The 24818-nt window shown below is 40.3% G+C and overlaps 1 protein-coding gene across 9 annotated transcripts in view; it reads right to left on the reverse strand.

Annotated features, from left to right (window-relative positions):
* Positions 1 to 24818, reverse strand: part of ARID1B (AT-rich interaction domain 1B) — a 440449-nt gene that overhangs the window by 293704 nt on the left and 121927 nt on the right. For all 9 annotated transcript variants that reach the window (XM_073022312.1, XM_073022309.1, XM_073022306.1 and 6 more), the window contains exon 3: positions 21741 to 21890. In XM_073022312.1, coding sequence (XP_072878413.1) covers positions 21741 to 21890 — 150 coding nt within the window. The remainder of the gene's footprint in view (positions 1 to 21740; positions 21891 to 24818) is intronic.

Consider the following 24818-nt stretch of genomic DNA (forward strand, 5'->3'; position numbering starts at 1 on the left):
CAATAAACTCTTGATTTTCACACTGACCCTATAAAGTAAGTACTATTTTACTCATGAAGAAACTTAGGTTGAGTAACCTGCCAAGGTCACTCAGTTGGCAAGCGGTGGAGCAGGGATGGGAACCAAGATATTCTTTCTCTAGAGTGTGTGCACTTAACGATGCTCCTACCCACCAGATAAGGAGGCACTTCTGGACCCTACCTGACGGCTGACAATTCCCAACCTGAGGCTGGGGTCCTGGAATCTGAATTTCCCAGATTTGCCTATAAATTTCAAGACTACTGATTAAGCATAGTGTCAAATTTTCATTAAATTATAATTAAGTGAGTCCTACAATGTGGGGTTTTGGATATTACTCCATTACCTAGCATCTGTAGTAAGGCATTTTGCTGTAACATTAACAATGATTAATTTCCCAGGTAGATACCTGTCCACCCACGCTTCACCGATCCTCCTTGGGCCAGGGATGGTCTCATTTGTCTTACTGTGGTTACAGCAACAACTTGAGAAGATCATCATCAGCTTTTCAATGACATGGCCCTGCACTGGCATCTCACACTTGAAAGGCTGACTCTTGCTCTAAGAACCCAAGCCCCTTCCTCTCCTAGCCAAGAAGCAGACCACTCCCGGCACATGAGCCACAGACCTGAAGAGCCACAGGGGGCCTTCAGAAACTAACATCAGTTCTTCCTACCCCACTGAGGGACCATAACTCATATCTAGGGCCTGAATTATCGACCTGGAGTAGAAGGGCTTTGAACGCTCCCCTGAGAATACAGCAACTCTGTGATGCATGTATTTGTCTGGGAGGAGAATCTGTAGCTTTTACCAGATTTTCAAAGACTCTGGAAAGATTAAAGGGTAAGAACAGAGATGACTGACAATGGGATTTACCAAAACTGAGAACATCATAATTTCATAGAGATGTTTTAAACCAGATTAGCTGCAAATAACTACATTCAACATTGTAATACTTTTCTAAATAACTGAAATACAAATAAAAATTACTCAAGAATTTGCAAATATGCCATTAGTATCTGAATTAAACATGCAATAAAAGCCCAGACTGCTTAAGTAACTCTAGTCTGAAGAGCTACCTAGCCGGGCACAGGACTCACCCTGTAATCCCAACACCTTGGGAGGCCGAGGCGGGCGTATCACTTGAGGTCAGGAGTTCGAGACCAGCCTGGCCAACATGGTAAAACCCCGTTTCTACTAAAAATATAAAAAAATTAGCTGGGCGTGGTGGCGCGCACCTGTAATCCTGGCTACTTGGGAGCCTGAGACAGGAGAACTATCCAATTACCATCAACTTTACCAATCTTCTACGAAAGTAGACAGGCCACAGGCATCCCCCTTCTCTAAGAAACAGCAGAAAATTTGAATTTTTTAGAGATTCCCTTACATTTTGAGAGAGTGTGTGTGTGTGTGTGTGTGTGTGTATGTGTGTTCCCATCAAGTGGTGCTATTATTGTAGGAGACTTTTTACCTTTCAAACAGTCAAATTTCTATTTGGGAAAAAAACAAAGACGACTCCAGAAATTTGAAGACTATCATCAATTACATAGAAATTAAAATAAAATTTATTTCTTTACCCACTTTATTTCTTTAGGCACTTTATGTTAAACACCTCCACCTTTCCAAGGAGGGCAAGCTATATATTCACCCCACTTTATGTTAAAACGAATACCTCCAACTTTCCAGGCAAGGTGAGTAATAGATTCATCCTGAAGATAATCCCCTACTGCTCTTCCATAAGGAAGCAGACATGAGAACCATTGCTTTGAAGCAAGGATGACACACCAAATATCTGGCAACGGGTAAAACAGTGGGGTCCAGGGTCCTGGAGTCCTAATTAATTAATTAATTACTGCCTGTAATCCCTCAGCTACTTGAACCCGGGAGGCGGAGGTTGCGATGAGCTGAGATCGCACCATTGTACTCCAGCCTGGGCAAGAGCGAAACTCCGTCTCAAAAAAAAAAAAAAAGAAAGAAAGAAAAACACAGCTGTCTACTTACCAAAGGGCCTTCCCTGCCTGACTTCCTGACGCCATCTTCTTCTGCCTCCCTAGGCTAATGCAAAGAGACATAAACCCATTCCTCTCCCAAAAGCCTAGCCCTTTGGTGAAAATCAATCAGTGACCTACAGCTGGTTCTGTTCTTTCTTTTCCAGAAAAAAAGAAAAAGGTGACCACCGCCCACATTAGCAAATGCTAAAAATAATGCTACGCTTCAAACATCTGCAGATAATCTTCCTCTGGAATACAATATACATAGAGCTGGTTACTCTAAAAATTTCAAAAATCAAAGAATCTGATGAAGAACTTTAATATATGTATAAATTATGTTTTATTTCATTTTTCACAGTTTAACATATTGAAATGAGCATGTTAAAGACAAATGAAAGCAGCTGAGAGTAGTGAAAAAGCAATCCAGGAAAAAAATAATTCCCCAATCTCCCTTGTGTCAGAATATAAATATCAAAGAAAGAGAAGAGAATTGAGTGAATATATAATGAGCCTCGATGATACTTTTAATTGCACACTGCATTCTCTTCCTAACTTCTTCCCTTAATACCAGTGGGGGCAGGAGCAGGGTATCAGAGAGGAAGCCAGATGGGCTGTCAGGCCCAGGAATTGAAGAGGAGGGAGGTGAAGGGGTGCAATGAGGAGCCTTGCTCGGAGAGTGCCAGTTCTACCCAACTTTCTGGTTTAGAAGAGCAGGCTTCTTCCTCCGGCTGCTGAGTCCAGGAAACTAGGACTAAAATCTAGAGAAGAAGGCAATGTCCATTCATGCGTGAGGACATCTGGTTCAATTCCATAAATCTCCTCAGATGGGAGAGAGGGATCACTCACCTACAGTTAGTTACAGCAGTGTTAGGATCAGACAGGAGGTGAAGCTTAACTGCTCTTTAGACTAAACCCTCCTCTTAAGGTGTTTGAAGTTTTTCTTTAGTCTTTGATGAAATATATCATTCATTCATTCATTTAAAGAGCCAAGGTCTCACTCTGTCACCCAGGCTGGAGTGCAGTGGTGCGATCAGAGCTCACTGCAGCCTTGAACTCCTAGGCGCAGGGATCCTCCTGCCTCAGCCTTCTGAGCAGCTGGAGCTACAGATGTCTGCCAACACGCCCAACTAAGAAATACATCTTCAACGATCTAAGGTTTTCCTCTCCTGTCTCCATGGTAGACAGTCATGCCCAGCTGATGTGATCTCCTCTACATTTCTAAACTGGGCTAAGCAGCTGCCCAACAGTGTCTGAGATGCTTCAAACCAGGACACAGCTGGCCGCACACTCCAGGCCTGCCTGGCTTCCTGCTACTCTTCTCAGGAGGAGTCCTCCATCCCCTTCTAAAATTAGTATTGAAAATATTATTACTATATAATTCCTCACTTCCTGGTTTGATTCTGGTACTAGAAAGGAAAAAAACATAAAATACATGTTAAACATGAAAATGAATAAATAGCATTATCAAATTATGATCCAATGCAATTAAATTCCCAATTATACTCCAAAACATATTTTAAAACTACTGAAAGTTTTCCATTAAAAGCCAAAAATGCTTCGATACTGGAAGTGATGTGTATAAAATCTGAGGATTTTTCTCTTGCTTTTTTCTGCTACCATTAAGGAAAAGCAAAGGCCCAGGCAGAAATAGTTGCAACTAACTACAGATTCACCCTGATTTCTACAGCAATTAATTAAACCAAATTCATACCAAAAGACATTTTAACATTCTCAAAATGTGATTTTTCTTCATTCTTCAATGAGTCTTTTTTCCTATTTTTTTATTTTAAAAAGCTTTCAGGAATAGCGCCACCAAAACACACAATAAACTGAAACTGTTAATGCAGCAAATTACACCTATATTCGAAACGAGTGCTGAGCTTTGACTATACTAGTTTTTCCCTCAAGGGAGAAAAACGGAACAGAGAGAGGAAGGTCACTACTCCTCATTCCCATCCTCCTGGCATCAGTCATCCTGCCAGAGCGAGCGCAGGCAGGCTGATAGCTCCTGCAGTCTTATCTAACCCCACCTCTGTGCTCCCAGAACCAGCCCCACAAGGTTAGAAGCCCCAAGTCAACAATCAGAGTCTAGGAATAGGCCTTGCTCAGTCACTAAGTGACACACAAGTTGTCTCCTCGGATGCTCACGAGCTCTTTAAACTTAAAAGGAAATTTGCCTCAGCAATGGTTCAAAGCCTGAGACAACCGCATACAGGGTAAGCAAGAAGAAAGAAAAAGATTCAAAATTCAAACATAACCCAAGGCTTCACGAATAATATCCTTTAAAACAAAGAATAACATTAATTAACTACACTCCGGCTTTTATTGAGTTAATTAATAGACTGTGTTAATATCTAAAAACTAAGCAAATAATGGCAACAAACTATATATGTCCTTGTCTTTGCTCTATTAATAAAATCTCAAAACAAGTGAAAGGAACACTTCAGTGGCTTTCCATAGGCCTTGTAAGGTTAATTTTCCCCAAAAATCTGCAGGATTGGCTTATAAATTAAATTCTGGTCTTATTTCTACATAAGAAACAGATGTGCATAATATAAATAACAATATAAGGAACTGTTTACCCCACAATGGATCACAGCCTCTGTCCTTAATGTGACTTCTGTGTTCCTTCGATGGCTTGAGTGGCATGCTGCTACAAGCTTTAATTCAAAAATATATTTCACTATGTTTTTGGCTTTTAAAAAAGTATTTTTCTAAGTTAAGCTCCTTTGAAATATTTTGCTTATTATGTTGATTATGATAGATATTTTATGTTAAAAAATTCCCATGTTCCAGTACTATTTCCTTCTTTTCCAAATGATTGCCCATGTGCCAAATACTTTCAGTTCACTGCATCTCCTTTTAAAAATGCTGATCACAAAGATGTCTGGAGAAAGAGATATTTTAGAAAATATAACTTAAACACCCATCTACCTACTCTCAGAAAAGTAGACTCAGATTTCCACTTGGTCCAACTACCAAGTGATCTACTGCTAGAAGTTAACTGCTAAACTAGTATTATTTTCTGTTTTAAACGATATTGAACAATAAATAACCTCATTTCATTTTTAATCACTGAGGCAAAGGCAATATAAATCAACAGTTCCCACCATAATTAATATGCTCCATCTAAATGACCTTGACTGTTAACTGACCTCATTGTCTAGTTCGGTATCTCTCAGGAACGGGCATCCCGTTTATTCTCACTAACTGGGAACTGGCCCTACCCCAGGATCACTTCTTCTCTCACCAGCAAAGTCTTCCTCATTCTTCCAGACCTCCTCTGAGACACTTTTACCGACAATATCCTCTCCTAAGCCTCACAACACTAGAATCACAGCTTGAAACACACCCCTCCCAAGGCACCGTCAACCCTCCTCTTCACCTGGGGGCTCCTTTAGGTCAGCGACAACGTCTGTTTCAACACTAGATTCCCACATGCAAAACAGTCCCAAGCCCAAAGCAGCTCATAAAATGGTTTATGTTTTACTTGTCCAACAGACCTGAGGTAAGTAAGTACACTTTTATAATGCCCATTATTTCTCTTAAGAATCTGAAGCAATTCTATCAGCTTGAAGAGAAACTATACCTATAAAAGCAAAATTTGAAATTATGTCACTGCTTTACACTAAGGTTTTTTAAAAAGATCCATCCTCTCAAAAAAAAAAAAAAAAAAAAAAAAAAAAAAATGGTGACTTCTTAAATGGGGTTACTTCCTACAAAAAGAAAAAGATTCCTCTGGCTATGAGGGCACAACAGTGTCCCTTAAAGCCATGAAAACAGACAGGGTTGTGCAAGGATGCCAGCTGTCCCAGACCAGCAGAAGACCTAGGTCACAAGAAAGGGTACTGACAGACAGCCCCCTGTCTGTGGCCAGGCAGCTCTCTTTGAGTTACCTGATTCTTGGAACACTGGCCTTGACACTTAACACACAACACCTGCCAGGAGACGATGGGTGAAGGTTCCTGGAGAAATGTGGGCCTCAACAGGAAAGGGGGTCTCTTCCAGTATATTAGGAGAGTGAGTCTGAAGCAGAAGAGGAGTCAGAGGTAAAAGGCAAACGATTCTCAGTCTAAAGGTACTAGGAGGAGAGAGAAAGGTCATGAGAGCTTCCTAAGAGGGGACAGGGAACCAGGAAGCAGACCCGCACGAGATGCATCGAGACTGGAAAATGGTGAAACGTAAGGCAAGCAGAAACATTAGAGCAAAACAAAACTAAAACTAAAACGCAGTATTAAAGGAGTTTTCCCTTTTATACAAAAGTATTAAATCTCGGATAATGAAGTCTGAGGAAGTAAGCTAGCATGTAAAAATAGTTCAAAATGGAAGCAACTTCTTCAAATAGCTTTTTTTAAAAGGCCTTCAAAATAGATACTTTTTAAAAGAAGGAAATGATGAGTGTTGGGTAAATAAGATATCTGATGAAGGCACAGTATGCACCTCTGATGTCCTAGTTATCCTCTCTCTACAACAGGAAGAATAAACCGGGCCTACGCACTCCAGTTCTAATTCTGCCCCCTAAAAAGAGTAGCAGAGACAAGAAATGGTGATGGTAATGAAAATGTAAACAACAAGACGTTGTGGAATTTATGGAGCTGCAGTGTCAACAGTAAATCAAAAAAATTACCAATGTCCAACTGTGTACTTCTTCCTGATACAATCCAGTTTCCATGATCTGTTCCACCATTGTAACACATCACCTAGATCCACCATTCGACTTCCAAATTCTGTGAGGTCTCTTTAATTCTGTTGGTGCTCAGAAAACAGTTAAATCCTCACTAAAAATAAAACTTAAAATAAGAACCATTGGAAAACATAGATTAAAATGTAGGAAAGTGAGCTGGGGGAGGGCATAGTTTGTTAAAACCTTCTACAGAGGAATTTGGTGTTAAAAAAAAAAGGCAGGGGGCCTTTTTTTTTTTTCTTTTTTTTTTTGAGACGGAGTCTCGCTCTGTCACCCAGACTGGAGTGCAGTGGCGCAGTCTTGGTTCATTACAACCTCTGCCTCCCAGGTTCAAGTGATTCCCCTGCCTCAGCCTCCCAAGTAGCTGGACTACAGGTATGCCTCTTGTATTTTTAGTAGAGACAGGGTTTCACTATGTTGGCCAGGCTAGTCTTGAACCCCTGGCCTCAAGTGATCCGCCTACCTTGGCCTCCCAAAGTGCCAGGATTTCAGGAGTGAGCCACTGAGCCGGCCCAAAACCAAATATTTAAAATGTGCCTATTCTTTTCTTTTATTTTCTTTTTTTTTGAGATAGAGTCTTGCTCTGTTGCCCAGGCTGGGGTGCAGTGGCACGATCTCAGCTCACTGGAACCTCTGCCTCCCGGGTTCAAGCGATTCTTCTGCCTCAGCCTCCTGAGTAGATGAGACTACAGATGCGCGTGACCACACCTGTTTAATTTTTTATATTTTTAGTAGAGACAGGGTTTCACCATGTTGGCCAGGCTGGTCTTGAACTCCTGACCTCAGGTGATCCACCCACCTCGGCTTCCCAAAGGGCTGGCATTACAGGCATGAGCCACTGTGCCTGGCCTAAAATGTGCCTGTTCTTTTGCCCAGCAATTCTATTGAAGAAGAAAGCCTGTTTGCTCACATACACGCATCTATACTGCACAAAAGAACCAGCTATGAAAGCATTCAGCAAAGCACTATCTGCAATTCCAAAGAAATCACAAAATTTAAATACCCAGCAGTAAACGTTTATCTTCTTCAACACTGTAAAGTATATTTACTATGTTTCAGCAAATAAAAAAAATTTTTTGAATGATTAAATCAACAATTTTCAACATGTTTACTAAGATTCTAGTTTGTGCAGGCATTGACCTAGGTGCTGGGACATAACAAGGACAAAACAAAGTCCTTCCGCTCATAAATCTTATTTTCTTAAGGCGAAATCAAACACAATATTAAAAAAAAAAAAAGAAAACAAAAGAAAAAGAGTGGGCTTGACAGAGAAGAACCAAAGATTTCAAAGTGTCAGGAAGGATGGATTGACATACATATTGTTGGGATGGGGGAAAATATAGACAGGGCCGGTTTGTGGATAAAGGGCTGAATGGCCAGAGGCCTGCTTTAAATATACTGATTTTCCCAAGCCTGTTGGGCATTCAAATTAGTAATTACCTGCAGGAGCTGGACATACATAGATGTAGACAGGACAAGACAGGTCCAAGTTGCAAAAGTACATATGAAAGTCACAAGCCTCCAGATACTTAAAGCTTTGAGAGTAAAAGAAATCATACAGGTAAGGTGGGTAGAGCCACAAAAAAAGAGGGACCAACACTGAGCCCTGGTCATGGGCCAGTATTTGGAGGCCAGAGAGATAAAGAAAATCTAGCAAAGAAAGGCAAGGAGCGGCCACAAAGTAGGAAGAGAGCCAGGAGAAGGTGGCGCCCCAGGAACCAGGCAAGACAGGTGCTCCGAGGAGGAAGATAACCATCAACTGCGTGGAATGCTCATGACAGGCGAAGGATGGAAGGAATGACTATCACCCATCGGCTGAACAGCAGAACACTGGAGGCTTTGAAAAGAGCTGTTTCATACCGAATGACCTCACTCAAATGTGGCCTCTAGAAAAGGTGATCTCAGAAGTGGAGAGTGGAATGGGGGCACTACAGGCTGGGAAGGGCTGGGAGTTAGGGAATGGAGAGTGGAATGGGGGTACCATGGGCTGGGATAGGCTGGTTGTTGGGAAGTGGAGCGTGGGATGGTGGCTCACGGGCTGGTTGTTGGGAAGTTGAGAGTGGGATGGTGGCACCACGGGCTGGGGTGGGCTGGGAGTTGGGGAGTGGAGAGTGGAATGTGGGTACCATGGGCTGGGATGGGCTGCTTGTTGGGAAGTGGAGAGTGGGATGGAGGCACCACGGGCTGGGGCGGGCTGGTTGTTGGGAAGTGAAGAGTGGGATGGAGGCACCACGGGATGGGATGGGCTGGTTGCTGGGAAGTGGATGGTAGGATGGTGGCTCACTGGCTGGGTGGGGGGTGCTGGTTATTGGGAAGTAGAGAGTGGAATGGGGGCATGATGGGCTGGGAGTTGGGAAGTGGATAGTAGGGCTGGGGCAGGCTGGTTGTTGGGAAGTGGAGAGTGGGATCTTTATGTTTCAGCAAATAAAAAAGATTTTTTGAATGATTAAATCAACAATTTTCAACATGTTTACTATGTTTCTAGTTTGTGCAGGCATTGACCTAGGTGCTGGGGACACAACAATGACAAAACAAAGTCCTTAGTAGGATGGGAAGTCCCATAGTAGGATGGGAAGAATAAGTTCAAGAGCTCTATTGTACAACATGGTGACTGTAGTTAGTAATATATTGTATTCTTGAAAAATGTTGCCAGGCGCGGTGGCTCACACCCGTAATCCCAGCACTTTGGGAGGCTGAGGCGGGCAGATCACGAGGTCAGGAGTTCAAGACCAGCCTGGCCAATATGGTGAAACCCTGTCTCTACTAAAAATATTTAAAAAATGAGCCAGGCATGGTGGCGCGTGCCTGTAGTCCCAGCTACTCAAGAGGCTGAGGCAGAAGAATGGCGTGAACCTGGGAGGCGGAGGTTGCAGTGAGCGCAGATCGCGCCACTGCACTCCAGCCCAGGTGACAGAGTGAGACTCCGTCTCAAAAAAAAAAGAAAAAAGAAAAACGTTGAGAGGACATAAAGTGTTCCTACCACAAAAATGGTTAACTATGTGAGGTAATGTATACGTTAATTAGCTAGATGTATTCATTCTACAATGTAGTATATATACTTCAAAACATCACATTGTACACAGTAAAGACATACAATTTTACCTCTCAATTACAAAGAAAGTGGAAAAAAAAAAGTATGAAAAGAGTCGTTTCAATAGAATAGTTGAAACAAAAGCCTAGATGGAGTAAATTCAAGAGACACTAGCAAGTGGAGAGTACCAGAAGAGAGAAAAACAGGCTTGTGGTTTTGGTCAAGAAAGGGGTTTTTGTTTTGTTTTGTTTGGGGTGGGAGAAATGATGGCATGTTTAAATGCCAATGGGAAGGACAGAGAAACGGATGGTGTGGGGAAAAACCAAGAACTTGAGTGGACCAGGGGCACAGGGCAGCCTTCCAGAGGAACAAGGAGATTTCTGGCAGAGTGTGTACATCACAGAAGGCAGACGTGATATGCAGACACAGGCTGGCTGGTACCTGTAAGTTCTCCTAATTGCTTGTGTTGATTTCTTCAACGAAACAGGAAGCAGCCTCACTAGCTCAGAGTGAGGAGCAGGGCTTAGGCCTTTTGCGTTTGAAGACAGAAGGGGATTTGAAATAGCCTTAGGAAAACGCAAAGTTACAAGGCAAGGATGATCTCACATCAGTGGTCACCAACTCAAAGGAATAGCAGGGTCTTCCCTCCCTGTTTCCCCATCCCACTCACTGGAGTGGGCGTGAAGCTGTATTTCATCAGGCTTGCATAAATAGGTTTATAAGATGGGGCTGGCGAGTATTTAAGAGTACATGCAGGAGAGTGAGGGCGAGTATAATGATGGGCTTGGCATTTTAGTTGGGTAAGGAAGAAAGTGATGACAGGAGGGGCATAAGAAACAGTTAAAAAAAAAAAGGATTGATTGACTGTTTCATTTAGTTTGAAGAACTGAGCCACCATTTTAGATATTTTGATCAATAGAGATATTGAGAGCGTCTATCTGCTATACCACTGGAACGGGTAATTCCTTACATTGTATAATAGGTAACGTGGAATCCTTTACACAACATTTAAGAATATTATATATGTGTTCCATGCTTATGTAGACAATTTAGAAAATACAAATAAGGCAAAGGAAAATAAATCTTTACTTTCTTACCAGTTTTTACTATGTATTTGTATTTTATTTACAAATTTATAACATTCCCAGACTTTTGGGTAACTTACCTTTTCTTTTTACCAACTCTGTGAGCACGTTATTTAAAGTGGTCTTCTATACTTTCATTTCTATAATCACTGCTGTGTGGTGATTGAGCCCATGGGCTCTCTGCCTGCTGGTGGTTTTGAGCTGTTCGTCCCTCTGTACTTTCACTTCTATAATCACTGTTGTGTGGTGACTGAGCCATGGGCTCTCTGCCTGCTGGTGATTTGGAGCTGTTCGTCCTACACATCTGTAGCAGCCTCATTTGGACCTGTGGAGTCCATGGCTACCACACACCCAGGTACAAGCCTCTGACTCCCTCACAAGCCTTCTAATGGAGAAGAGCCTGAGCATTTACTTAAGAGAAACACACATGTTACAGGCGGCTTTCTGTCCTTTCCCACCTCTTCTCAGTACACTCAGGGCATTATACTCATGTTTGAAAATTTATACATAGGTAACTCACTTTACGTATGAATTTCAGAACCATTAAGGACATATATAACACATGTAGTGACAGGATTTCAAGGGAGCAGTTAGTTGTCACAGGGACACAGAAATGCATTTAAACAGTGGCTGTAGGGTAGGAATGCTAGCTTATCTTGCAACGTGTAAGAGTGACTGATAGAAAAGATCAGCATGCCACAGCCCACACTACTTTCAAAAGTGCCAATATTCGGGTATATTTAAAAACAAAGCAAAAAAAAAAAAAAAAAAGCTAATTATTTAGCTGAGTCTAGAACGCAACACCATTTTGCAAATAAGAACAAGGCGTTCTTAAAATCATCTTATGACATAATAAATCTCCCAGAAACAAAGCCATCACATATATTGAGGGAAGATTATACTTTGTTTTGCACAGAACTTTGCCAACAGTTGCTCACCATTTCAAAAGATGACATCACCACTGACAACCCTGTTTGAGACATCTGAGTTGCCAATACAACATTCCTCTATCAATCTCATTTTGTAGCTGTCAAGTTCACAGTGATCACACATATACATCAAGCATCTATTTCACAAGTCTTCTAAAGTAGTATGCCTAAACGTTTGCTTAATCAAGCATACAATATTACAAACTTCTTTCTTTTCATTTTCCATATACAGTTAGTGCATTATTCTAATTTTGTTTAAAATTTTGTGTGTGGAGAGTTCACATTATCTAAGAACTTTATTTTAAAAGAATAAGGGAGACACTAGAAAAGTTTGATTCAAAACAATGAGAAGGTATTATCTATATGTTCTAAATGATCTATCATAAATATTACATATTGGTATGGTTTCCAATTGTATAAAGGATACCAAAGAAACAACTAGAAAATACGAAACTACCAGTTCCAGCAGTATGGCGGATTAGATGCTCTAAATGGCTATCGATTGAAAAACCCGAAATAGTGGATAAAACGCCTTTTCTAACCCCTTTTAAATGAATCCCAGACTTGCCATAAATGTGAGTGACACGAAGAACACCCAGAGAGCAAATCGAGAACAGAGAAACCAAGACAGCGGTAGAAGCTGACTTTTGCTATTGAGTCTAACTTTCCCTTTGATGACCATATGAGGAACAGGGAAAGGAGAGGAAGTCCAGGGCCTGCCAAAAGGGAGTAAAATACAAGACAATACCTCTCAGTTAAATTAAGGACCAAGAAGGGCTATACCCATCATTTAAGAGCTTGCAAACCCACTAAACAGAAAAGAGAAATACCTTTCTTGAACTTGATATGCTGAGGTAGGAGGACTTTTTAAAGTGGCTCCTTTAAGAAACAGCAACCACAAGCTAACCATCACCAGGGTATCCGGTCAAAATTAACACTTCATGGTGTGGTCTACAAAACCTCAAGAAGATATTTCCTTTAGAACGGCCCCAGAGACCATCATCACCTAAACCCCCTAATCAATCTTAACTTCACTGTTGTGGGACGACCAAACATTACGCTCCATCTGATACAATAAACCCACAGCATTGCCTCTGAAGCATCCAGAACAAGTCAGTCAGAAATGATGGATAACAACCACCCCAAAGCCAGAGGCCTAGGGTCACCAGCATGTGTTGTGCTCACCAATGTAGTTTGTGAGGAATCTGGACAGCGTACAAAGGGAAGCTTTATCTGTCCGTCACAATGTCTCATCAGCCTCAGCTGTAGCTGATGGTCACAAGAAAGGCGGGGGCTAGAACCACCTGGAGGCTCTTCACTCAAAAGGAGGATCACAGACCCATCCTGTGAACAAGGGCAGGCCTAAAATGTTGGGAACATAATTTACAATGACCACAGACAAAATGTTAATCTTCAAGCCTGTGGATCTAACTTGCAATGTATAGGAAACAGATGAGCAAGTTAAGCCACATCAAGAGAAAATAAGCAGACAAAGTCATTCCACAGGACAGCTGACCCAGGATTTTCAAGATGTCAAAGCACAAATCTGGCGGAGGAGAAACTGTCCTAGATAAAAAGGCTTCAGAACCAAATCAATGTAATAAATCTTGTTTAAATTTTGCTTGAAACAAATGATAGAGAAGGGTATTCTGAAGACAACTGGGGCTATCTGAACATGGCTAGGTTTGTAGACAAGTGGAATTATATTTAATTTAATAAGATGTGGCAACAGCGCTGCTGTTATATAAGAAACACCCTTGTCCAGACGCGGTGACTCCCGCCTGTAATCTCAGCACTTTGGGAGGCCAAGGCAGGCGGATCACGAGGTCAGGAGATCAAGACCATCCTGGCCAACATGGTGAAACCCCATCTCTACTAAAAATACAAAAATTAACCAGGCACGGTGGTGCACGCCTGTAGTCCCAGGTACCCGGGGCTGAGGCAGAAGAATTGCTTGAATTCAGGAGGCAGAGGCTGCAGTGAGCCAAGATTGCACCACTCCTCTCCAGCCTGCACGACAGAGCGAGACTCTGTCTCAAAAAAAAAAAAGAAAAAGAAAATGAAGAAAAAAAAGAAATGCCCTTACATTTCATACACACATACAGAACTATTTTGTGGCGAAAAGTTGTATCTGTGACTTAAAATACTTTGAAGAAAGTTGGAAGAGGAAGAAAAGATGAGACAGGGAAGCAGATGTGGTAAAATATTGGTAATATTAAAACCAGGTGAGGGCATAGGAGTGGTCATTATGTCATTCTGTGTATCTGTATATTAAGAATCTTCTCGTAATAAAACTTTCACAAAATCAAACACAAAGCATTGTTCAAGAGGACTGGTACCCATTGGCAACTGGCAAAAGCTAAGACCCATCAATCCTTCTGAGGAAAAAGAATGCAAACCCAGGCCCCAATAAAACTGTCTTCAAAAAATATAAGGAATGAAGAAAAAGAAAAAAAATTCTAGAACTAAAAGAGAACAAAAATGATGCATATCAAAATTTGAAAGATTCAGCCAAAGCAGTACTTAAGAGAAAAAATTTTAGTCTCATATTTAGCTTCATCAACAAAAAAGACTCAAATAAGCATTCGCTTGAGTGGGGGTGGGGGAGGAAGAACAGCAAAATAAACATCAATAAAGGAGAAAGTAAGACGTAATCAAGGTGAGAGAAGAACTTCATTAAGTTTGTTTACAAGGACACACAATAGAGACAATAAAGACCAAGTCACTTTGGAAAGGGTTTTATCAGGAATAAAAGATGAAAAACCACTATGAATTAAAATGCCTTAACTCTGGATGGTACAGAGATTAAAGTAATAAAGACTATTATGAATTTTATGTTAATAAAGTTGAAAAATTATATGAAATGGACAAATTCTTATACATAGGAATATATATGGCAATATTCTCACAAGAAGAAATTTTTAACTTGAATATGCCTATACTGACAAAAGAAATGAAATCAAAAATTTTAAATGGCTACGCACAGTAGTTCATGCCTGTAATCCCAGCACTTTGGGAGGCCAAGGTAGGAGGATCACTTGAGGCCAAGAGCTTAAGACCAGTCTGGGCAATAGAGCAAGACCTTATCTCTACTAAGAAAAGTTTAAAAATCAGGGATAAGACAAAAGGTAAAAATCAAAAGCTACACAACCCTTTATAGCTTTATAAACACTTTTACCAAACATTCAGAAAACAGATAACAACACAAACTCTTTTAGTAAATTAAAAAAGGGACTCATTTTCCTTTTTTTCCTTTTTTTTTTTTTGAGACAGTCTTGCTCTGTCGCCCAGGCTACAGTGCAGTGGTGCGACCTCGACTCACTGCAACCTCTGCCTCCCAGGTTCAAGCAATTCTCGTGCCTCAGCCTCCCAAGCAGCTGGGATAACAGGCATGTGCCAATACACCTGGCTAATTTTTTTTGCACTTTTAGTAGAGACGGGATTTCACCATGTTGACCAGGCTGGTCTCGAACTCCTGACCTCAGGTGATCCGCCCTCCCAAGGTGACGGAATTGCAGGTGTGAGCCACCACGCCTGGCCTCCAATTCATTTTCAAAGCTCAAAAAGAACAGATACCAAAACCTAACAAGGATAATTACAGTTCAATCTAATTCATGAATTTCTGATTCAAGAAGCCTAAAACGAATGTTAGTAAACTGAATCCAGTGATGAATAAAAAAGATAATACATCATAAGGCTATGTTTATTATAGAATGCAAGTTTCGTTTGATACTTAAAAGGTAATTTATCTCAAAAACAGATTATAAGTAAAATCAAAGTGATCATCTCGATACCTACAAAAAAGAAGATAAAATTCAGTATCCACTCATGAAAAAATCTCTTCGCAAACTAGAAAAGAAGGGAACTTCCTTAGCCCAACAGTGGACAGCTACAAAAAGACAGGGAAAAGAGAAAAGAAAGAAAAGAAAGGGGAAACACTGTATTAAACGATGAAATGCTGGAAGCCTTCATTTAATCAGGGATAACACAGGAATGGCCAGATGTTTCAAAGAATGCGTACAGAGGAGCCAGTCTGCAGAAAGGCAAAAAAGTAGGAAGGCAGTGATTTTTTTAAAGTTTTATTTTAATGAAAAAAACCTCAGATTTCACAAATCACTAGAAGTAGCAGAATTCACACGAATTTAAAAGGTGGCTGGACACACAGACACAGAAAGTTAATATACAAAGTCTGTTACAATTGTATACACCAGTAACAATGAGAAAATGTGATTTTTTAAAGGATACAATTTACAATAGCAACAAAAAATAAGGTACATAGGAATAATGCTAACAAAAGCAATACAGCAGCCATTTTTTGAAGAATATTATAAAATAAATTGAAAAGTACCTAAACAAGTGGAGAGATGGAAAGCTATTCCACGCAGGAGAGGCAGGGATGGTGGAGTGGAAATGTGCGAAGGCAAGCAAAGGAAAACCAGACAGAAGAGCAAGCAGACTGCACAGCTCCTACAGCACAGCAACAGTGCCTGAAACAACAGGCGCCTAGGGCCACTTGTTGACAACAAAAATGACAAACCATCCCCGCTTCTTTTCCTAAGTGGCTGGTGCTTTTTTTTTTTTTTTTTTGAGATGGAGTTTCGCTCTTGTTGCCCAGGCTGGAGTGCAATGGTGCGACCTCAGCTCATCACAACCTCCACCTCCCGGGTTCAAGCTATTCTTCTGCCTCAGCCTCCCGAGTAGCTGGGATTACAGACACGCTTCCACGCCTGGCTAATTTTGTATTTTTAGTAGAGACGGGGTTTTTCCATGTTGGTCAGGCTGGTCTCGAACTCCCGACCTCAGGTGATCTGCCCGCCTTGGCCTCCCAAAGTGCTGGGATTACAGGCGTGAGGTGGCTGGTGCTTCTTTACCAATGACAACCCTGCCCCACTTCAATCCTCCTGTCTCCTAGATAAAAATTAAAATACCTAATCACAAAAGTAGCCCCAGCTTCTTGAGAGCAGCCAGTTGAGGACCACCCCTCAAGATGCCACCCCCTCTTAGAGTCATCTAACACATACCCCAACCCTTCTACAGCCCCACCTTCCAGTTTCCACAGTGCTCCTGGGGCTCCTCAGGACCGCATCCTCCCTGGCCTGCAGCCACCTGAGCTAAACAAACCCATCTTTTTATTACAGGGATATTTCTCATCTTTGGTCAGCGGGCTCCAAAAAGGAAAAAGCTATTCAAGTAAAGTGCTTCTGCGTGTCTTATCGTTATTCTTTTCCGAGTACCCTGTTTCACAGAAGATCCCATTATACCAATAACAAAAGATAAAATTCTTAGAACATAGCATGATAAAAAAGAAAAAGTTTATGTGAAAAAATAAGCACATACAAATAGCAAAAGGAAAAAGAAAACCAACAACTGAAAAAGAAGGATAATGAGGATATACTACCCCTATCAGATACTAAAAGACAATAGAGAAACAGTACAGTACTAATGCATTAATAGAAGAACCAATGGAAAATAACAGAAATCCCAAAATGACCCCAAACACCACATACCTAAGGAAATTCAGTTAATGATTTTACTGGCATCTCCAGTTGACGGGGAAAGATAGTTGCAATGGTTAATTTTACACGTGATCTTGGAAGGTACTGTAAGTGAAATTAACAATTTCAACTGGAGACTCTGAGAATAACAGATTGCTCTCCATAATGTGGGTGGGCCTTATCCATTTAGTTTGAAGGCCTAACTAGAATCAAAAGACCAGCCCCATCTAAGCAAGAAGGAACTATCCAGCAAGCTGCCTTTGACTTCATCAGACCATCGGCTCACCACCTGCCAGCCCATACTGCAGGTTTCGGAAATGCAAAACTCCATAAGCATATGAGCCAATTCCTTATGATAAATCTGTGTGTGTGTGTGTGTGTGTGTGTGTGTGTGTGTGTCCACGCACGTGCACATGTGAGCACAACTGATTCTATTATTCTATTCTATTGATTCCTCCTCTGGAGCTAATAACTCATATTACAGACAAAGGCCCAGTCTCCCTAATATACAAAGGGTTTTTAAAATTATTTTTAAAGACCAACAACTGAAGAGAGAAAATTCAAAATAAAAATATATAAATTTACAGTTGCGGAGAAAGGAAACACAAATGCTTTTAAATACACAAAACAACACTCAACATTACTCATAACAAGATAAATGTAAACTAAAACTATATACTTAGAAAAAGAAGTGTTTCAGATTTTGGGATATTTGCATATACACAAACGAGATATCTTAAGAGATGGAATCCAAGACTAAACATGAAATTCATTATGTTTCAAATGTGTCTTACATATATGGCCTGAAGGCAATTTTATGCAATATTTTACAATAATTGTGCGACTGAAACAATGTTTTACATGTGTTTTGAGTGTGACCCATCACATGAGGTCAGGTATGGAATTTTCCATTTGCAGGGTCATGCTGGCACCCAGAAAGTTTCAGATTTTATAGCATTTCATATTTCAGACATTGGGATTTAGAATGCTCAATATGTACCAGATTGGCAAAAATCCAGAAACTTTGTAAAATCATGTAACTAACACATATGTAGGAAGAGTCCTCTCACGTGCAGATAGGAGTGTGAATTGGCTACAACCTGCAATATCCACTGGGAATGCAAATGCACACACCCTTTGCCCAGCACTGTGGCTTCCCGAATTCATCCTGCAGACATTACTGCCCGCTTATGAAATGACACCTACACAAAGTTTAGCATGGCATCATTGTTTCAATTCAAATAACCAGCACCAATCTAAATGTTCCTCAAAAAGAACTGGTTAAATATATCATGGTGTGTCCATAAAATGTAATGAAGCTATAAAAATGAACGAGGGACTGCTGTATGTGCTCCTTTGGAAAGATCTCCAGAAAACATATCTAAGTGAGCAAAAGAAGGGGATGAGAAAAAAAAAATACATGGAAGAAGGCATATAGTATATACTATATATACACCATCATTTGTGTAAAAATAGGGTGAAAAATAAAAATACGGTGTTGTGCTTCTTGATATAAAGAAACTCAAAAAACATACAATAAACTATAAATGGTCATCCAGTCAAGAACAGGGGTGGTGACGTGGGCAGAGGGAACTAAGATGGGAAGAGACTTTTCTCAGAATCCCTTCCTTGTACTTTTTATTTTTTGAAACCAATAAATGTATTGATTAGCCAAAATATTAAACATATGAAAAATATTGAAGACACAATGTGAGGTATCTTGATGGAACCCTAAAATTACCATCTGTATCAATCGCATTAACAAGACACCACGTACTACTAATACTTGCTAACTGACTGTCTTATGCAAAAGCAAGAGATTACGTAAACCACATTTGAAAACAAAAGGAAAGACTGCATAAAGAAATGTTCTGGTTGTTATGAAATACTGGCTGGTTAAACTAAATATGGTTGTTTCTTAAGTTTTTAAAGGTATATGAATTCAGTGTTATTAAGATTTAGCTTGATTTTGATAATATTTTTTTAATGGTAATTTTTACTTTGTTTCAGGATAGATTATTTAGGTTTTGGAGGTGCTAAATATATCTATAATGCCAGGTATCATTTTTTTGAAAAACTTTCCAAATCTATCTGGCCATCCAACTCCCTAAAATCCAAGACTGTTCCTGTCGAAGCAGACCATCCGATGCGGCCACCTAAACGTCTCCAACTTTCAGCTCTCTACCCCACAATGAATATAACTCAGACATTTTATAGTTAGGGAGTACGAACCCAAGAACAAATTTCCAATGTATTTTGAGCAATGTTTGGTTTTATTCAGAACATGCAAAAATTACTACAATTACATTAAAAAGTCATGGTTATAGAGTATATCTTACCATACAATTTTATTGTATTCAAATCAATAAAATAATGATAGTAATAATCAAAGCATAAGATAGACTGAAACTAAGCACATTAAAATAATATTCATTAAGATTTTACCTGTAGGATGCTTTAAATATTTAAATATGAAAGATATTAAATAACTAATTGCCATGTGCTGGAAGTTGTCAGTGAATAGTTTTTAAAGGAAGTAAATTTTGAGCTTGATCTTGAAGAAAATGACAGGCATTCAGAATCCTTAATCAAATTGGTTTTATGATCAGAAATTCATTTCAGCATACTATAGTCAAATGAGTAATATAATTTATCTATTGAGTCCTTAAATTTTGATGACACGACAAAACACTCTGGGTCTACAGATATGTTCAATAAGGCTCTGAAAGCCCCTTGAAAAAGGTTATAACTTTATCAAAACTCCAGATACCAGCCTCTCTCATCTAAAAAGAAATTATATTAAAGTGTTTTAAAATTTTCATACACTTTAATAAAAGATTTGACCAGGTAACTATGAAATGATGTACATTCCTACTGCTACAAACCCCATATGTTACCACATTTTTTTTGCGACAGAGTCTTGCTCTGTTGCAAGGCTGGCGTGCAGTAGAGCGATCTTGGCTCACTGCAACCTCCACCTCCCGGGTTCAAGCTTTTAAAAACATATATGTGAAAACAAGACTGTACTGGGTCTCAAATCCTAGCTGTTGTTTTAACATGTTTTGCTTAAAGTCATAAACTCTGTTCAGAATTCTCTGGTAAGTCACATGGAAGTGGACTCCAACAAACCCAAGAAAATATTTAAGAAACCAGCCAAACTGATTAAAATTAAGCTCCATAAATTTATTTATATTGCTTAATATCCACGATCTATTCAAGCCACAAAAGAAGTCCTTCAAAGAGGAAAAAGTCGATGCTACGTGTCCATCTTCTCTTTGCTACCTCACCACACAAAAGAGAAGGAAGAAAGTATTAAAGTGGAAAACTATATGTGTGTGTGTGTGTGTGTGTGTGTGTGTGTGTGTGTGTGTGTGTATATATATATATATATATTTTTTTTTTTTTTTTTTTTTTTGAGACAGAGTCTCGCTCAGTCGCCCAGGCTGGAGTGCAGTGGCGCGATCTTGGCTCACTGCAAGCTCCACCTCCTGGGTTCACGCCATTCTCCCGCCTCAGCCTCCCGAGTAGCTGGGACTACAGGCACCCACAACCACGCTCGGCTAATTTTTTTGTATTTTTAGTAGAGACGGGGTTTCACCGTGTTAGCCAGGATGGTCTCGATCTCCTGACCTCGTGATCCACCCGCCTCATCCTCCCAAAGTGCTGGGATTATAGGCATGAGACACTGCACCCGGTCGGAAAATTTTATTTTGATGCTTATGATTGGATGTGCTATGAACATTTTATCTGGATTCAGAGTAAGAGTCCCTCACTCACTACTCCTTTTCATGTCACTCATTAGTGACAGTCTCTAAAACATAAGGAAACTGAATCATTTTATCAAATAACATATATACTATTTTTCTACAAATTCTGTAAACTGAAATATATAACCCAATAACCTAAAAGAGTATTTAATGAGACTAATTTAAACTAGAAACCGCTTGACATATTTAAAGTACATGATTCCAATTAGTATTTTAATATATTGCAACTGAAGTGAATATCTACTTATAAGCGAGTTTAAAGAGAATAACACAGTCAAGGGCAACAATGTTTTCACACAGTAACACTTACCATTAAAACAAAACAAAACAAAACAAAACAAAGGTCAAGATAAAAATACCATGCATGTGCCAACTACAAGGATTAAATGATTGATAAAATCCTTCTCCTGAATAAGCCTTAACAAAGTGGCAGAGTGCTTTCTTGCAAGGTTCAGAACACAAATGACAGGGAACAAGTAATGATTGATAACTTTCTACTGCCACTAACCAATAATGCAAACAAGCTATTAAACCAGTCATTCTTCTCACCCTCCAATCTCAGAAGGGGAAAAGACAGAGGGAGAGATGGGGTTAGATTAGGTTATAGTTGTGCATTTTCTCAAAACTAATTTTTTTTCCACTGAGAATATAATTTTTAATAAAGGACAGGAAGATGTTTCAGAACTGGGTCTGCCTCGGTGGAGAAAACAGGGCCCTGCGGGCCAATGCGCTGTGCTCACCTGCTGCGGCTGGTACCTCTGCTGGGACTGGGACGGCAGATACTGCGCCTGGGGCGGGAGGTGCGGGGGCTGCGGCTGCTGGCTGTAATATGGCTGTTGGCCCTGTTGGCAGTAACCACTCACACCTTGCTGTCCATACTGAGGAGGCATCTGTCAAAAAGTCAAGCAAAGCAAATAAGAAAGTCAAAATGTGCAATTAAATGAAATTGAATATGGTTTCAATTCGGCAACATGAAGGGGGTTCTCTGCTAAGCAACTAAACTCAATATTTGTAATCCTCTCTTCATTAGACAAATTGACATGCTGCTTTCTATTCACATACTATCAATGAAGTCAAAAGGCAATCAAAAGGCAATCTGACTTTGCCTTTAAAAACCATCATATTCTATCAGATAGAAACTATTGAATAATACCATAAAGACGGAGTAGGGAGGAAGTGCTAAATACTGAGACTAAAAAATAGCCTCTACTAAGAAAGAGAAGCATGATATGAAATCCACTCCCACATAACAGTGAAAATTAAAATGAACTCAAACAGTCCAGGTTAACTCAGCAATACTTTATAGGAGGCTTGTGGTTGGGAATGCTTTATTATGGTATATGTTTGTTTCTAAGTTCAGAATAAAAAGGTCAGAATATACCAACTGCCTTTACAGCACATACATACCAGTTAAATTATCAATTTTATTTACTGTTTTTGCTAAGGATGGCATTTTCTTAGTTGATAAAACAGGTAACAATGTAAAGCAAGGCATATGACAGTGTAAATACCAGAGGTATAGACAAAAATGGCCTCAACCAATCTTCTCCATCTCTAATTTACATCAGCCTAAAAATGCCTGAAAGCATCGTTTAGAGGAAAATCCTTCCTCATGCAGTAAATACACCATGGATAGTATTTTTGAATTTTTTAAAATGAGAAATCTATTGCCTCTTTCTGTAATTTCAAGAGAGAGCAGGAAAGGAAAAGAAAAACAAGATATCAGGACAGCAAAATGTACTCTAGAGACAAGAATGGCACAGTCATTTTGTTTCATACCACAATATGGCCCATTGGAGAACTTCAAGAACTGGAGCCCCATAGGCAGACACACTTACGAAATTAATGATGAGCACCAGATACGCACCTAAAACCCAACCCCACTATAGAAACGCTGAATGAGGACACAGATGAAATGGTAAAAGATGAAAAGAGTAAAACACTTAGCCTCTCAGAAAAATCAGCACAGTAATTCCTAACACATACAATGGGGTAAAAGGGGGAAAAAATGAAAAAGTTAAAGTTCCTATATTTCTTTCAATCCAATCCAGATTATCTTCAAGATCTACCAAAGAGGATGAGAATAAATGTGACCACAACGTCTCACAGTACCTCTCATCACACAGAGCCTAAGTTGTTGGAGCAGAGAAGTCTGCATTGAAAGCCATTTAACAGCACAGTTGAATTTTTTGCTTTTATTTATTTTACAGCTTGATATCTCATAATGAATGTATGTCCCTGCCATAAGCCAAGCCAACGAATTTCCATAAAATACAACTCCACATGCTAGAATACCATATACCACTACAACACACATCCTTCCGTTCAACACCCATATGTTTGATTTGATATCTAATACTATATTTCACACAAGCATCTTTGCAGTTTGATTTAAAGCAGTTAGGATAACACTTCTGCCAGTGTTAAAATGACTGTAAAGCTCAGTCAACACAGCCAGCAACTCCCCTATGAATTGCGCTTTAATATGTTGACTTTCTGGTTACAGAAACCCTCACACACAATATGGAAGTGTTGTTTGGGGAGGGGGCGCTGTTTTCTAAGCAAGACAACAACAGGACAGATTGCAGGAACCCACTAACACTAGAGCAGCCACAAGCTGATAGAATTTTTTACTACCTAGTCCAGCTCCAGGAACTTTGGGTGCAGGGTGTGGGGCAAGGGGGAGGATAGGTGGGCACAGCGGAAATCTTCAATGGAGCAACCGCCTACAGAACTGAGCAAACTGAGACCTGGGTGCCCTCAAATATGCTCCTCCACAATCAAAACCAATTTGCTCTCCTTTCCGACACATGGCTCATTCATCCATTTAGGACCAACTTCCCTGGCTCCCACCTTCTGCGAGCCTGGGCCGAGGAAATCTGGAACAGCACAGAGGGGCTCTCCCTGAGACCTGGGGCCCGGTGCCAACCAACTGGACCCGGACAGCTGTCCTTCAATGGGAGCCGTGACGGGACGGATTGCTCAACTCTAGTTTACCCAAAGAATCTTTGGGTTCGAAATACATGGACTCTAAGTCCAATTCCCTTTGCACGTGAGTTGTGTGAATACGGTCAATCACACGACTCTGCCTTACATCTCCAACTGCCTTCCCAAGTCATGCGGATGCCCTGCCCAGTCCCACCTGGAAGTCTACACAGGTGCCATTAAGATTTATTAAACTAGAAGTTGTAGTGCTGTCTGTAAAATATTAATTATTTCCTAAATGTTACCTTTAAAAACCAGTTTCTCAATTAGAATACCCCAGCTGACTGAAGCTGAAGTCTAACTCTTTTTTGTTTGTTTATTTGTTTGTTTGTTTAAGACAGAATTTTGCTCTTGTTGCCCAGGCTGGAATGCAATGGAGCGATCTCAGCTCACCAAAACCTCCGCCTCTCGGGTTCAAGCGATTCTCCTGCCTCAACCTCCCGAGTGGCTGGGATTACAGTCATGCACCACCATGCCCGGCTAATTTTGTATTTTTAGTAGAGACAGGGTTTCTCCATGCTGGTCAGGCTGGTCTCGAACTCCCAAACTCAGGTGATCCGCCCATGTCAGCCTCCCAAAGTGCTGGGATTACAGATGTGAGTCACCATGCCCCGCCTAAAATCTAACTCTTTAATGATCACTATTGTTTGTGTGTTAATGCATTCAGATGCAAGGCTTTGAAAGATCTAATATATACTGCTCAGACTTCTGAAACTAAATAGCATTAGGAAACACAAATCAACAGGCTGCCCCACAAGACATGGAAAGCCTCAGAGCCTTCTGCTGGATGCTGCAGACAACAGCTCCTCTGATTTCTGGTGTCTGGGTGGCTG

This window comes from Chlorocebus sabaeus, chromosome 13 (assembly GCF_047675955.1).
Source record: "Chlorocebus sabaeus isolate Y175 chromosome 13, mChlSab1.0.hap1, whole genome shotgun sequence".
NCBI classification, from domain to species: Eukaryota; Metazoa; Chordata; class Mammalia; order Primates; family Cercopithecidae; genus Chlorocebus; species Chlorocebus sabaeus.